The sequence below is a fragment of the Egretta garzetta genome, unplaced genomic scaffold (assembly GCF_000687185.1).
Source record: "Egretta garzetta isolate BGI_Z169 unplaced genomic scaffold, ASM68718v1 scaffold745, whole genome shotgun sequence".
Classification (NCBI taxonomy): domain Eukaryota; kingdom Metazoa; phylum Chordata; class Aves; order Pelecaniformes; family Ardeidae; genus Egretta; species Egretta garzetta.
The window spans coordinates 134,091-150,113 of NW_009259678.1; the positions used below are offsets into that span (position 1 = coordinate 134,091).

Sequence of the window (16,023 nt, forward strand, 5' to 3'; positions counted from 1 at the left end):
CTTGGTAGGGGATACTTTTTGCACGCATGTAGCATTTGAGATATGTGCAGTAAGCTTACACAATCATCTCTGTATCCCAGACTAACTTGTAGTATTGACTGCTAACCCATCTGTACTTTCTTAATATTTTACATCCCTAAATTTACTGATTAGAACTCAATAAACTACTAGATCAGATCTGCCCAAGTGATCTCTGATGCTTCTCCTGCCACAACCTCTCAACATACTTCAAAATTACAATCCCTGTTAAGGGATCAGATTCTAGGAGCTGAAGCTACAAAGACAAACGCAGAACAAATGCTCTTCAACAAAAGCTAATTTATTTCTTACTAGACAGACTAAAGTCGGTACTTTTGCTTTTAACATCAATGTGTCCTGGGTTAAACTTCACAAATCTCAAGGCCGTGACTTGCGGTGTGAAGGATGTGCTTTGTTCTCCTGCCCAGATAAACGCACTCTGGCAGTGCTTTTGGTCATTTCAGTGATCAAAACAGTTACTCCACTTTCTGCTGCACTCTCATTCAGTTTCTTTCTCACATCATCTAATGACAATTTATGTGGTGCGATCGCACCTTCTGCAGATCAGGATTTTCAGTAGGAAGAACACAGACATTTAAAATATCAGGGTATCTAGGCAAGGACAGCTGAATAAATTTAATCCACACATTATAAACGCAATGCTAGATGTGTTAAAACCCTGTATTTCCTGAGCCACATAATACCAACGCTTCGTTTCAGTGAATAAGTTACTTACATTCCGTGCAGATTAAGATATGCAGAGAAACACCAAGCATTAATAGCTGTCAAAAATGCAGACGTAAACTAATAAGTCTAAAATATGACAACAAAATTTCAAACCAAACTAGTGAAAGAGTAACCTTAAGAAAACCTAAATTCCAGAACTTGTGATACCCCTTCAAATTGTAAAGTGAAGGTATTAAAAACAAGACTCATTATTTCAGCTGCTGCACAGCATTTTCAAGGACAATCCTGTGTGCATGTCATATTTTGATTATGTTTAAATACTTTAAAACAGAGGTTCTTTTTTTCCCAAGAGCATGCCCAAATGATTTGGACACATTTACTAAACTGCATGGTTTCACAACAGCAATTTTATCATACCAGTAATTTAGTGGAACCCGGTGCATCTCCTTTCACAAACTTAACATTCTAAAATATCAAATTCATAAATATTTATACTTTAAATATTTAATTTTTCATGAATATTGGGTATTCCTAGCATTTTTTCCTCCTGTTTCCAGGTATGAGTTTGATAAGGAAACCATTTTTACATCACAATCTTATCTGACACTGACTGGATACCCCATTAAGACTACAGTCTTTAAGAATCATTATTTTAAAACCTGTTTCCTAAAGCAAAACTAAAAGAGTTGTACACCAGGGTTCACCTGCAGAAGTTAAATAATATCTTGGCTGTTAATTAATTAGTCTGATTATTTTTTAAGTTAACATTCACCAGTTCGGCTTTACAATATTCTGACGCTGCCTGTAACATTAACAGTTTAAGTAGAACCCAAGAGCCCTTAAAGCCAATTCAACTTCTCGTCAAGACACAGCTTTAAATACGAGTATTAGTAGTTCAAACTTTACAAATAATTAAAAATAATTAGCCTATCGCCTCTCATACATACAGACTGCAGAGTGTATTTTTGTATGCAACTGGTATTCCGTTAGTTTTTGCTTACTTCAGCCCTCTGACTTAGGGTGCTGCAGCTGTTCATGTTTTCGCACACTTTTTCTTCAGGTTGCACCGTCTCCCAGACAGCTTTCTCTGGATCCAGTTTTCCAGCTGAAGATTTCGGTAGGGTCATCTGGAGCGCGCACCAGAGGGTTGTACGTGCTTTACGTGTTACTACACTCATCTCTTTAATTGCCAAAGCAAGAGCAAACACATCTGCAGGGAGGAAAGGGCGTTTTACTCTAGTACACAGCTCATCAGCAAGCACTATTTGGGATTAATTCATTCTGGCAATGTCAAAACCAGCAAAACTTTTTAGGCTCTTTTTAGTGACCAATTTTGTGTCTGTCTCTTTTTAAGGTTGTAAAAGTTGAATCTAAGAAAGTAGTGATTTTTAGGCCCTCAAACAAAGAGTATATGGAGTTTAGGTAGTGATTTTGTTAAAGCTCCCACCTAGCTGTCACCTATTATCAGGAGCACCTGAAGCCTTATGCTCAGCTCTGGTTTTTTAAGTGTTCCATGCACACACATGCTAAAGGCACCTCTGACCCCGTCCTGTGTGAGCTCATTGCTGAATGCTCACAGCAACCCCTCCAGATCCACAAAGTGGATCCCTTGCCCACCTTATTAAGGCAGGTGAAGGAATAGCTCATTTATGGCATTTTATTAAAGCGCACAGATCATGTTCTGCAAAAACCTGTCAAACCCCACCACTTCGAAATAAAGAGTAAGGTGGTGGAGTGGTCCGTTTATTTGACAGCGATGTCTTAATGCATAGGTAACACTTTGGTTTTAATTCCAGCCTGTGTGTGAGGAAACAAATTTGATACCCTCTTCTAGGCACCAGTTTTCAGCCAGAACTTGCTCGTTATTTTGGGGTAGGTGTGCACTCGCTCTTCCTGGAGCTGGGTCACACCGCACTGTATGCTGGGTGGCACAGAAAGCACGTGTGCACTTGCCTCCCTGCTCAAACGCTTCCATGGGGTTTGGAAGGAGCAGAAGACTTTAAGTCAGTCCTGTCTTCCAAGCACTCACACTCAGTAAGCATGACCACAGTTTCACTTTATTGCAAAAACCTGGCACCTACCTTCAACCAGGATTCTTGGATTTGCTGTTCCAGGTGAAAGCACTCCCCCTCCTGGCAGCACTGGGGGTGCCTCAAAAACGGGCAGAATTTCAAGGCTTAACCTTATCCCCTCACTTTCCTGCTTCACCAGCTTGCCTGGTGCTCACTTCCTGAGCTGTGAAACCCATTCTGAGACCTCCCTCCTCCCTTCTGCACAGAGCAACCACAGATTCCTCTACAGCTTCCATTGCTAAGCAGGGGCAGTACAGAAAATTGATTTAGGTAACTCAGCCAACACAAGCATCAGCCATCCAAGGAATTTTAGAAGGTAGCATTTGGAGGGATAACTCCAGATAAATAGAGGACAGACTACAGAGTGCGAGGACGTGATTATCAGGTCTTTTACTTTCAAAATTCCAATTTCCACCCCAAGCTTTGTGTAATCAAGAAGAGATCCCAGAATGGTGTCATCTGGACTGCCTAGAAGGAGCTAATAAACAAGGGACACTCACATAAATGCACGTCTCGAAGCTGTAAGATAGGGTTGGTGTTTGGGTCACTAGCAGGAAAGAAGGAAAAATCCCAGAGTAATAGGGAAGACTTGTTTGAAAGTTTTTGACTGAATGCCAATGAGTTACAGATATGAAAAAGGTCTTTCCTCCCTTCAGAAAATGATCTGTAACATCTATACCCTTCTGAAAGATATTGAGAACTAAATCTAGGGCAACCTCAAAGCAGAGGAACGGTCAGACAGCTCTGAAAGGCTTGATGGTTGTTCTGGGTGATGGATGGCACTCCGTAACCCCCTTTTCCTGATCATTGCAATTTCTTCCACAACTTCATTAAGCAGTCAAAAACATTTAGAAACAACTGCCAAATACCTCATACAGTTCTACAGCTTCAGTGTGTATTAGTAGAATTTTTCAGATCCATGTTGTGCATGAATACAACTGATATGAGGCGGCTCAGGTCGATCTGCTTCCCACTGAAGCAAAGCTGTGTTGCAGCTGAAGTGGGGGAGCTGGGAGAAGAGACTACCATGGCTCACGTATGAATTTTGTTTAAATCAAACTTCCTGGAACAGGACACAATAGATGGGTCCTGCCTGATAAGATAGATACTTAAGATCAGATGGAACAAAGGAGCTGTGGAAACAGGGTTGAGCTGGGGAAGACCTCTTCTCAAACAAAACTAAACTGTTAACAAGAACGCTCTGCCAAAGAGAGAAGATGCACAGCTTCAGGCATTTTCCTCAAGGCTTTCCCAGACATGCAGCAAATCCAGTTACTACATTCAATAATTTACCATTTGAAAAATCCTGCTCAGTTGCCACCACAGGCTAATAGATCTTGGAGTGAGGCAGTATGGAGGATAAGAGGTAGACAAAGAACGTGCAACCCTTCTAGTGAAGCAATCAGATCCCACTGTGCAAAGCCCACTTCTTTCTCCTCAAAGCAGCTGCACCAGGAAGCAGATCTCGACGTCTGACAGCTCCTCTTTTCCAAACTACTCTGTTCCAAAGAACTAACTGATCTGGTTAAGAAGTAACACCAAGTAAAGCCCATTCCAATTATTTCCATGGGCTTAAACACCCAAAACCACCCTTCATCTTTACAAGTCAGGTAATCTTCAATCAAGGTAAGAGAAACAAGAATGACAGTGAACAGGTGAAAAGAAAAATCGCTATAGCGTAACTTTTGAAGTAAACTCAAGAATGACAGAACTGCGTGACAGGACACCCCAAAGTAAAATAATCCATCTAATTCAGTTGTGGAAAGAGAGGCAGGAAGTGAACAGAGGACTCTCAGAAACGTAAGAAAGCTTCCAACACAAAGCCATGGGTCAGAGCATCGCAGGTAGCAGAAAATTATTCTGCCTCACCCCTAAGAGAGAAGGGAATCTGCCATTCTGCCTGTGCACTAGTGAAAGATGAAGCTGAATATTCTGCGTAGTTTGGACACCATTAAGAATAAAAGCATTCTGACCCATATATTTTTGTGTATCCATCCAAAATATGATTTGTCTTTTATGTCGATCCACAACAGAACATTCTTGGAGAGGAAATCCATTCACAACACAAGGCCATCTTGGTCTCTGCACAGATTCAGCATGGAGATACCAAGGAAGGTCTATGTAGAAATACAGCCAAGGCTAGAGGGGTGACGGGAACAGGAATATGATGAGGGACACGGGGAAGAAAGAGGCAATAGCTTAATATTATCTCTAATCCCAAACTGCATTACAAAAAAACCCCCACTGCCTTTTCATTACTTGCTAGTTTATTAGTTGAATCACTGCACTCCAAACTGATTTAACCCATTTATCTCTAAACCCCAGTTTTAGTGTCCTCTCAAAACCATCATCTAAATCCCCCAGTGTCTGCCCTTCTCAAAGCCCTAGACTCTGAAAAAGAAATTAAAACTTTAATACAAACCCCCTCACACTTATTTTTTATAGACTTGCAATATGTGCAGAATTTTTCAGCTACCTTATAGAAGTACGTAAGCATAGTTATACCTCTGTCATCTTGGCATCTGGGAGCTCCTTGCCTCTGTCGATTTGAAGCATTTACAATTTCATCTTTTCTACGTGACTGCACTACATGAATTACCTCCAGATGTTTATCAAGAGCAGTAGAAATGTTAGCATGAAGGGGAGAACTGCGAAGGCGCTCCATTTTTCCCAGTAATGTCACAACCTAATGAACATTTTACATGTTACAGGAGTTCAAATGATATTCATCTAGACTTACAAGAAAATTAACTAGATTCGGAAGAACAGATTAACAATAGCCATTATTTTCTTTTGAGAACACTTCATAAAGTTACAGTTGAAGTAGTTATATTCTTACCTAGGATTTCTTCTTCTCCAAAACTGAAGCTACAGAATATCTGGGTGTGCACAGCGCAACAGCAAAGCTAAAATACCCAAATATTAGGACACTCAGCATAGTAGTTAATAACAGATATACGTAACTTTAAGACAACTGTATAACAGGAGGTGGTTCCATGACAACATGCATTCCTCTGAATCAAGACCAGACCGCTATGGTCCTCCCTTCCATCAGTGTTGCTGCAATTACCCGGGTTGAAAACCACTCCTGCAGAGACTGGTGGGTTCTCAGCCAGGTGATCTCCTTGTGCTGTGCCAATGCAAAGCAATGGGCAACATGGGAAAGCAACAGCCTCAGTGGGGATTGGCTAAAGCCACTGTAGAACCACATGCAAAGGCTGACTTTCAGGAGCTCTTTCACAGAATATTGAGCGCAACCACCCAAAAATCGTTCTGTTTTGATTAGTTAGTTGAAAATCTGCGTCTTTGTTGTCTTCCTTATCGTACAACAGTCATGTTACTATGAATTACCCCTTGGTGAACAATTCCTCAAGTGGGGTTCACAAACCAGTGAAGAACCTGTTACTAGTCTGCAGAAAGAGATAAACCTAAAAATTCCAGAATTGCAGTGTTTACGGGGCAATGGCTATACTTCACACCCTATAAAGAAGCCTCATGATTATCCACAGGTTAAAAATAAGAAACAGAAGGTCTGGGAGCACAGTGCAAAGCAAAGTTCTTGATGTTTCCTTGCAGCAGAAAGACTGTAGGCTTCTCTAGGAAAAAGACTGTAGTAGAGTTTTTAAACCCTAAGAAAGGGTGGTTAACAAAGGAATTTGAATCAGGACAATTTGCCCAACCTGCCCCAAGTATCCTCAGAGCAGGCTGCTGGCCAAGACAGTGATTTTGGCAACAGCATCCACAGCAGCAGAACAGAGCAGTCACTCCTTGCCACCAGGCTCAGGAGAGAAGAAGGAGCAAGCTCCCACTGCCAGACTTGCCCTGCTCTCCCTTAGATCTGGTGAAAGCCTGGGAGGGCGGGGAGAGGGGAAACATAGGCAGGAATAAACTGTGCAAGTTACTGTGACAGCAGCAACAACCAGTAAACTCAAAAAATGACATTTCACATTTGTAAGGAAACTGAGAGTTTAAAAAAAAAAAGCGAAGGGAGAACTTCATGTCAACAACTGAGGAATCAGTCACTAGGGCAGGAAACTAAAGTAGGTAAGATCGTTTGAAAATCACTAGATTTGCTTCCAAAGTCAGATTTTAAGGATTTGCACAGTAGGATTACATAAACAGGTGAAATAAAGATGAACCTGGCAGTCATTTCCCAGTCTTACTTAATAGTACAGCCACATCCACAAAACGACTTACGTTCCGAAGACCTGGTTTTCAGGTACCACATCATCATCCAATGGGATCCACAGCTGACAGTTAAATGCCTATGGTCTTTACACTAAGCCTGGGAGAAGTGCCAGGTGTCTAAAAGCAAAGCCCATAGAAGTCAGCAAGGCTGGGCTGCCACAGCAACCCAACAGGAAGCACTGAAGTCTCAAAGGCCTGCTTTCCCAACCCTTCAGGTTTTTCAGAAGTTTGTCCTGCCCTCTCAAGAGACGCTTCCTTCCACTCATGACTCAGAGGCATTAACTAAACCTGCTCTTCTCTTGCAAAGCACAACTGATCCCTTTTGACTCTCACAGGGCTTGCCAAGTAATTCAGATCCTTCTCTGGGAAAAGCAGCAAGCCAACAGCAATGCTGAGGCTGTCTGCTGGAGTGGCAGGGTCCAGCAGAGCCACGGACCCTGAAGTCCAGAGGTGAACACACATTGCGGGATATGGACTGACATTTCAGGCCCAACTTTGATGACTGTTCTTCACAAAACAATGTATTTGGAACAGGGACTGTAATGCTTTCCCCAGCCCATACAGATAGCCTCACTAGTAGAAATAAGATGGTATTTCCCTTTTCCAGCAAAAATCATCACCAGTCTGCGATAGAAGAGCTTCAACAGGACAAGCTGAATCTCCAGCCTCAGAGTATCCCACAGTGGGGTGACTATGGCATTCTCCAGTCACAACAGAGCTGTGGATTTACATCTCCCCAGACACATGGGAGATGAGATACACCCTGTAGAGAGGAGATCCTGGTTTAAAGTTTGCTCTCTGAATATTAGGTGGTTTTAATAGCTACTAATGACATCATGAAAGAAGCTACCATCACCGCTCCATCAGCTACGTTTCAGTCTGGAATGAAAGCAACTGCAAGTGGAAGTCTCAGATGAGAAAACCAAAGTAGAGCGCGTGACCACCAAGAGGGCTTAACTAGATACTCCGCACTACGAAGAGTTAATCCCAGATTCAGCCACCTCAACCTCCATGTGAACCTTTGTACCAGTGTTTCTCTTCATACCAGTGTTTCTCTTCAGCCATGACTAAGCTTCTTGATATTAGGTTCCACAGCCCCACAGTGCGTTTAAGGATTCTTGAAACTACTTTTCAGTTGCTGCCTAAGAAGTGAGGCTCCACACCCTGAAGCTTGGTTCCTCAAATGGCTGGAGAAGATTAAGTCCTTTTATAGATGCAGTTTTAAAGTAATACAACAAGGACAGGCAAGCCTTCTGAAAGTGGAAATTTCCTAATGCAGTTCCTTTTGGGGTTCATAAAACAGTAGTTTAAAAAGTGTATGCTAAAAAGCATATGCTAAGCCTACCAACACATCTGTCGCTGTACTCTACTCAGCTGTATGAACAAAACCAGGCAGCTGCACAATACAGACTTCAGCAGGCAGTGAGCAGACATGGCTCCATGGCTTATTTCACCTATGTGAGACTGGTAGCAAAGGCTGCTGCTTACCACTGCTGCCCTGGGAGCGGCTGAGCTCAGCAGTACTGGTTCCTCCAAGCACCAGCATTCCTCAGAACAGCAGCTGCTGCCTTTAATCCCACATCCCCTCACAGGGACAGGCTTCGGCTCTGCGCTTTCAGCCCACATTTCTCTTCCTTCTGTAGCATGAGCATCCTGGCTCTGGCCCCTCAGCCTCTGAAGAGGCAGATCAGGCCCTTGCTGTTCTGCTGGCAGCACAGAGCAGCTCTGCTTGTGCTCGCCTCCTCACTCTGTCTCCCTTGCAGAGCTCTGTGCAGGCTGCTGCCTCACAAAGAAGCATGGTCCTTGCACACTGGCACCATCATTTGGCTGCAGAGCCACAGGCAGCTCAAAAGACACCAGTCATGCTTGCCCTACAGTTGTGGCTGTTCGGCTTAAGAAGCAAACTAGCTGTGTAGAAAATCAGGCTGAAGTTGCAGCAAATAACCATTCTGCATTAAAAAAAAATAGAAGCCTTTCAAGCAAATATATATCAAAGTCTTACAATCATTAATTAAACTTGTTTTTTTCCCCACAAATACTTACTCTAATACAGCATCTACAAGATCTATAGCGAACATTTCTCTACTGAGTTGCTCAGGACAGAAAAGCTCAAGAGTCTGGCACATCTTAGAGCTATGCAAGCAGTTAGGCTACATGACTGGATTCTGGCTTCTCATGCACGCTCTTGCACAAGAAGACACATCCTCCTGGCATGCATGCACATAAACGTGAGCCTCAGCTACTCAGCGGGTTCCCTGGAAACAGCAGCAGTGAACCTGGAGCTGTAGAAGTTCTAGCAGAGACTGCTGAAATATTATTCCCTGTATAGCATTGGGCATGCTATTTTGGGAAAAGCTGCTCTGATCATCTTATGTATCTTATACTGTACTCTAAGTTCTGTGTGATAAATTCAATAGATTTTTTGTTTCAGTCCTACAACTCACTCTGGCTTGTTCACGTAGCTGATCCACAATTAAGCGATCAACTGTTGATGGGTTTGATGTCAGCCTTGGAATGGGAGTGTTGTTAGCACTGGAAACCTTTTTCACTTGGAAATTCTTAGCAAGAGCTGATTCAGTCTGCAGGAAAACAAAAGAATAACTCCCTAAGAATGTAAGCTGCAGAGTGTGCTTTATTACAGAAACAAGAAAAAATACCAGCTATACAAGTTCTTTCCCTGAGGGTTGGTTTGTTTTTTTTTTTTCCTTTAAAAGCAGATAATGAGGATTCAGGCATTTGGGATTTAACCATTTGGTAAGACAATCATCTGTTTTTAAGTGAACAACAGCTTTACTCAAAGCAGTTAAACTAAAGTAATTATGCCAACATAATGTGTTTCAGAAGCACTATGCCTTCTCACACTCTGACTACAGCCTGTTCTAATTTTGCCTGCAAATAAGAATGAGCAAACAGGTGTGGACCTCATCCACAAAACTAAATTGTTTCAGTCAGCAAGTAAGTTAAATTTTGTACAGATTAGTCAAACTACAGAAAGATTTTTTTGTTTTGTTAAAATGAAATCATATTGTATTCAGCCATCAGAAAATTACTTTACTTTGAAACCTGACTGCAAGACTTCAAATTTCACTTGCTCTCACCGCATTGTTACACCACTCTGGAACACCTGTAACAACACATAGCTGGCTAAATCTGTTCTAAAATTGCATTTTTTAGATTGTCTTGTGGTGGTCCACATAAAGCTGCAGCTTAATTTTCTCCGCCACATCCCCCCGCCATGCAAGTGTCAACTCTTTCTCTTCTGCACTTGTCCATGCAAGCCTAGACCTCAACCTCCCCGCCTTGAGTCAGGCTCACTCTCTAACCCGTCTGGTCAAAGCAACAACTGTTTTTTGTCAGGAAACACTTTGGCAAAACACCCCTGCATACATCCCCCCACGATGCAGTTTCTTTTGGTGGACCAGCACACCAGAGCTTCTACAGAGAAGCCGGCATCCAAATGGCTTGGCCCTACCATTACGGTATAACGTTTGGCCAAGTTTCCCTCTCAAAGTCACAGCTCCAGATCACTTTTGAATTTCAATGCAGGCTAAACCGCTGGAATTAAGACAGCTTTTACATTCCATGAGGGTAGCCTGGAGCACTTCCACTGATAACCAAAAAGGGCAATTGCGTTAGGTAGGGCTTCATACAGAACTACCTGAATCTTTCAGCTTAAGTGTTTTAATACTACCCTTTCCTCAGCCTCCATTTCTAGGGAGAGGGGAAAAGAGCCCCTTCAAATACATCTTAGGTTTAAAAATTCAGGGCAACAGGAGGTGAGAACAACTCATTGAAAGAACAAAAAGTAATTCACAGGGAAGCAAACTCTTTCTAACTTTGAAGTCCTATAAGCATTTCAACTCCTAACAGTGAGAATTGCCCATCTTCTCTAACCAGACTGAGTAGGAAGAGATCTACATCAAATCTGTGATACAGCGTGTTAATTCAGGTTTGGGGTGTTTTTTGTTTTATTTACCTTCTTTCTTTCTTTCTCCAAAGCTCTCCACTGTTCATAACATTCTTCTAGTCTAACATGAAGTTCGCTGGCACGCCCACTACGGGTTTTAACTTGCCTTTGAAATCCAAATGCTGGTATGAAACCAGAAAAAGAACTATCACCATACATCTTATCATTTAAATAAGGGTAGAAGTGTTTTAAATCATCGCGGGAGAACAAGTCGTGAGACTCCATCAGAGGGACAATGGAACGGCCAAACAGGCGAGCTGATCTCAAAGGGAACGCACTTGAACCAAACTGCTGACTACGTCTGAAGTCGCCCATCATGCAACTGTTGGAAAAGCTCGGAGCCTGTAGGCAAGTTGCAGGATTGATGGCGTTACTGTCCCCGTTCCCCTGCCTGAGGTTAAACTGACCCTGAGACTCCATTATGTCTTGGTACATGTTCGGCAACAACCCATCTGCGTGTTTTTGTCCTTCCAGATCATAATGCTCACTCTGTGCCTTCAACTGGAAACGGTGTTTGTTCACATTTTCAATGATCCCAAACTGCTGAGCTGAATAATTGTCACAGAATCCGTTTGGCTGCTTTAGTTTCTTTTCACTTAAATACTCAATGAGATTCTCTTCTCCGCTCTTCACCAGTGCTTCCACGCAAGCAGCAGACCGAGCCCGTTCTGCGGTGTTATAACCAAAATCAAGACTTGAAAAAAATGAAGGATTATCTTGACAGTACTTGTGAAATAAATTACTGTTTAAAGGGAAATTTGAAGATAACTGAAAAAAGTCATTAGAATGACTGGAACTTTTTGGAAAAGCAGGTAAATGATTATTCGGTTTCAACAAAGGACCTGGATTCTGAAATGGGACAGAAGCAGCAGTTTTAGTTTGAATGTTCATCCAAGCTGGCCTTACACTGGCACCGGCGGAAGGGTTTGCTGAGTTTGGTAACAATGGAAGTGATTTACAGTATTCAGAATTCTGAAGATCAGGCTTGGAAAACTGCTGCTTTTCTACACCATTTACACAGTCACTATTCCCTGGACAAGTTGCAAAAGATTTTAGTCCATATTCAAATTTTTGCCCAAAATCGGTGCAGAATGAAGCTTCATTTGCAAATTGCTTTTCTGATATAAGTCCTACACCCTTGGGAAATGTAAAGTTTTGCTGATCTGAAATCGTGTCTTCTATTTTTTTCTGAGTTCCTGATTTAACTTGAAATAATTTAGTATAGGGCTCTGTGTCCAGAGATGATGCCTCAATGGTTCCATTTACTAACTTTTTATTTTCTTGGAGGCTACAATTGGTGCTCTTGTTAGACTTTGCTTTATTAGCATGAGAATGTTCAGTGTATCTACTATAATCTGAGATTTCATTGTATCTGTGAAACTGTGGAAGAAATGTTTCTGCCCGCTTCTGGTGCAACTGCGTATCTGCTCCTTTGGGGCACATCTTCTCCCTTCCATAAGGATAAGCATCAGCTCCTGAGTCTTTGATTACTTCTGAATACCCAACTTGGGGCGTAAAGGTGTTTTTTATGTATGGATAGTTCTGATACATGGATGTTGTCTTAATATTCTCATTAGTCTGCATGTTGCAACAGTTGGCATGATCATTCCTAGAAGGGTATAAGCACTGCTCTTCAAGGTCTACGCCAGTAAACCCGTGATAACATTCGTCTACTTTTTGCTGTGATGCAAGATTACCACTTTGCAAGTACTGTTTTTCAGCAGCAGATATGGATTCGCTACTATAAAAACCCTGTTGTGAGGCAGCTCCAACAACTGGTCTTTTCGTTTCTGGCAACAGGTCATGGTGGTCTACAATTCTGGCTGCATTCATGGGCCATACTGACTTCAAGTTGGAAGAACAACTCCTTGAAAAACAAGAAATACAGCATTAGATTCTGATCTGCGGTGCTCCTCTTCCATCCCCAAATGCAGAAACAGGTTTAAAACCCCAATTCTCCCCCCAGCCATTTCTCTTGAGTGATTCAATGATGTCTTACTCCAACTTCTATCCGCTACTGTCATCTTTGCAGTTTCCCTTAACTAGATGAGAAAACCAATTTGGGTTTGCCTAAACCCACCCATGAACCCTAGGAGCCACATACAATGCCTTCAGGCTGCAAGCGATGTGTACATACCAAAGTATGTTCAGTCAATCCCATCAAGTGATTTACTACCTGTCACCACTAAAATACTCCTGGTTAAACAAGAAGTTAAGATAACCACACTTCCCAAACTACCCACAACCTTTCAAAGCCGTGTCCTAGTGCTCCAGACAAAACGCTTCTCTGTATCATCTTGCTTATTGCTTCAGAATCGCCTGTGTTTTACACTGGCTTACACTGCTTCCTGCAGGTAAATCAAGAATAAGCATCTCAGCACATTTCCTTTCCTTCCACTAATTACCATGAGTTAACACAGGACAATCACTGCCTGTGAAGGAAAGCTGCAAAGAGATGAAGTAAAAAATGGAATTGTGCCTGGAAGTCATCACAGTCACAGCCAAATTTGGCAGTACTTAAAACGAATCCAATCTTAACTATCTGAAGCAAAAGAATTACTAAATTATCTTTTTATCAAGACTGACTCTCTCTAAAGTTTTCCCTCACTTCAGCCACATAACTCAGCCCACAGAAATCACTGGAATTTTGGGAGAAGACAGAAGGAAGAGTGGTGCCTGTCTTGGGAACCTTGAGAACTGGGCTCCCTTTCCTGTCCCTTAGACCTAGAATACTCAGATTCAGGCAAAAGACCATGAGCTCTCCAAATATCTTGGGGATGCTGGATCTGAATCTTTCTGTGTCAAGTTATGATGACTGTCTAATGGTTTCTTCTGATGCTAGAATACAGACAGAATAAATCTATCATTTAGATATGCAAATATTGCTCAGGTAGCCCTAACATCAGGAAATATTTGTTTTGCATGGAATTCTTCCTTCCTGCCAGTTCAGGAAAGTGTGAAAGAATATGATTTTATGTATTCTTTCTGTGAATTGAAATTAATTAAGAAAGAAACCTGAAGTTTGTATTCAACTAAAAAAAATAGGCCAAGGCACATATTCAAAGATATTTATTTGAATATGGTACTCCAAAATGCTTGTTAAGCACTTATGTAAAGAAATGACAATTAAAAAGTTCTGTAAATACCGGAAAGCCAGAAGCTACCATGTAACCTGAGTAGCCAGAGAAAAGCTTTCAAGTATCACAAGCAAAATATTAGAAGATTATGGGGAAGGAAGAGAAACTGTGAAGAGCGTGAGGACTTGCCAGCAGCAGATGCAGAGATGACTAACAGAACATGGATACTGAGATCAGTGAGGGTAGCTTTTGTCAGAGGAAGAGAACGCCAGCAGCACTTGCATGGCAACACACTCACCCCTCAGCACAATATGGCTGTGATTTATCTTGTTCTTCCAAGATGTTGGACACAAGTCCATATAAATCTGTTTCACTGCCATAATCATTCCTTTCAGGTTGAACCCTGAAAACGAATTCTATATTAATTAAAAGAATTACTTCATTCAAAATACGTAATAAGCTAAATTAAACAAACAATAATCCTTCTACTCCTTCAACATACACATTCTCTCTCTGTCAGAAATGACTACCTGGACTTCACACTAATCTGGGAGGCAGCAGGCTGCTTTGCATCATCTCCATAGGTAGACCACGGTGCATATAAGAGGGAAGAGTCCACAGGTCCAGAGTACTCTGCTGTTGAAAGGGAAGAACTGTAGGTCGGAGGTAGCTCTGTGTTTTCTTCATTCTGTATTTGATGTATGATAAAAGCACAGATTTTAATATGAAACACATCAAATTTCATCATTTTATGCAGTTGTAACTGAGTTCACCCTTGGAGTAGCCAGAGAATGAGAAGCAAGCAAGCCACCTACTTTTTGACATCATGCTACAGGTAACTTCTGCAGGTGACCACCGCGCAGCACATATACACATTAGAGTAAAAATTTCAGGCCATGTCAGCCTAAAACGCTTGCACTCGTTTCTAATAGATGATCACTGACAGGAGTCAGGACATAGTCCCTCCCCCCCAGTCATTACAGGTTGTTTAAGCTACTGAAGAAAACTTGCAGCCAATTCTTTTCTAGAGAAAGTCTTCTACTAAGGTCAGGTGAAAAGGAGCAATTGCATGTTTGTTTTAAACACAATATGCTTTTGTAGCTCTTAGTAAGTGAAAAAATTAATGGTGTTTTCACAGGGTTTAATATTAAGATACACGATATACTCCTTTACAGAACAAAGTAGTCTAGCAGCTACAGAAAGCGGCACACAAAGCCAGGTTTTATTCCCAGTAAGGCTTTCTGCCTAGCTACGGGCACGTCTCTCTGCTTCACATCTCAGTTCCCCATGTCTGTAAAATACTTCTGTAAGTAAAGAAGAATGCCCAGTTGCTGGAGTTAAGAACACAGAAGCACAAAGCCAAAGGAGTCTCAGAGAGAGTAAGTGATAGGTCTATTATTGAAGGTATGGGGAATGAGTTTTCATTCATTTGTTTGAGCTTTTTACCTCAGTGGAAATTTACAGCTGTGAAAGGCAAAATTAAGAGAAACATCTGATATACTTAACTGCCCTGGCATTTTCTACTGCTCAGACTAAGAACCCCCTGCTCCACAGGCTGCTTTACACAAACAATTAGACTCCATGACTATGGCATGGTATAGAAATATCTGCTGCAATACCTAAGCTTCTCCTTCTCAGTTTTCCTAAAAATAGACATTTGCTTCTCACCTTGTCTACAATTGTTTATGGTAACAGTATTTCACATTGTTCTTTGTTCTTCTGTTTTAGTAAACACCATGTATTCCTTCATCTGTGACTGTATTAAAAAAAAGTCACCATCCTTTCTGATGACCACTACTATGATGGAGATTTATTACGAATAAATCAAACACAGTGATTTATGTTCACCAGTATAAGCAACTGTATTAGAAATATTTTTCACCATTTTGTTTACAAGCAAACCGAGCTTTTACACAGTATGAAAAAAAAAAAAAAAGTCATTTATAACCAAATGAACCTGTGATTTGTAGCAACCATACAGTGAGCCAGAGCCTGTCATTACGCTACTGAATGC

At 41.6% G+C, this 16,023-nt stretch overlaps 1 protein-coding gene across 1 annotated transcript; it reads right to left on the reverse strand.

Annotated features, from left to right (window-relative positions):
- Positions 1-1,324: 1,324 nt before the first annotated feature.
- On the reverse strand, positions 1,325-16,023 carry MEIOC (meiosis specific with coiled-coil domain). The gene is made up of 7 exons (XM_035893990.1): positions 15,967-16,023; positions 14,540-14,697; positions 14,308-14,412; positions 10,942-12,799; positions 9,410-9,544; positions 5,283-5,463; positions 1,325-1,915 (listed from the first exon to the last, which is right to left on the reverse strand). The coding sequence occupies exons 1-7, from the start codon at positions 16,006-16,008 to the stop codon at positions 1,692-1,694; spliced, it is 2,703 nt and encodes a 900-aa protein (XP_035749883.1). The 5' UTR covers positions 16,009-16,023; the 3' UTR covers positions 1,325-1,691.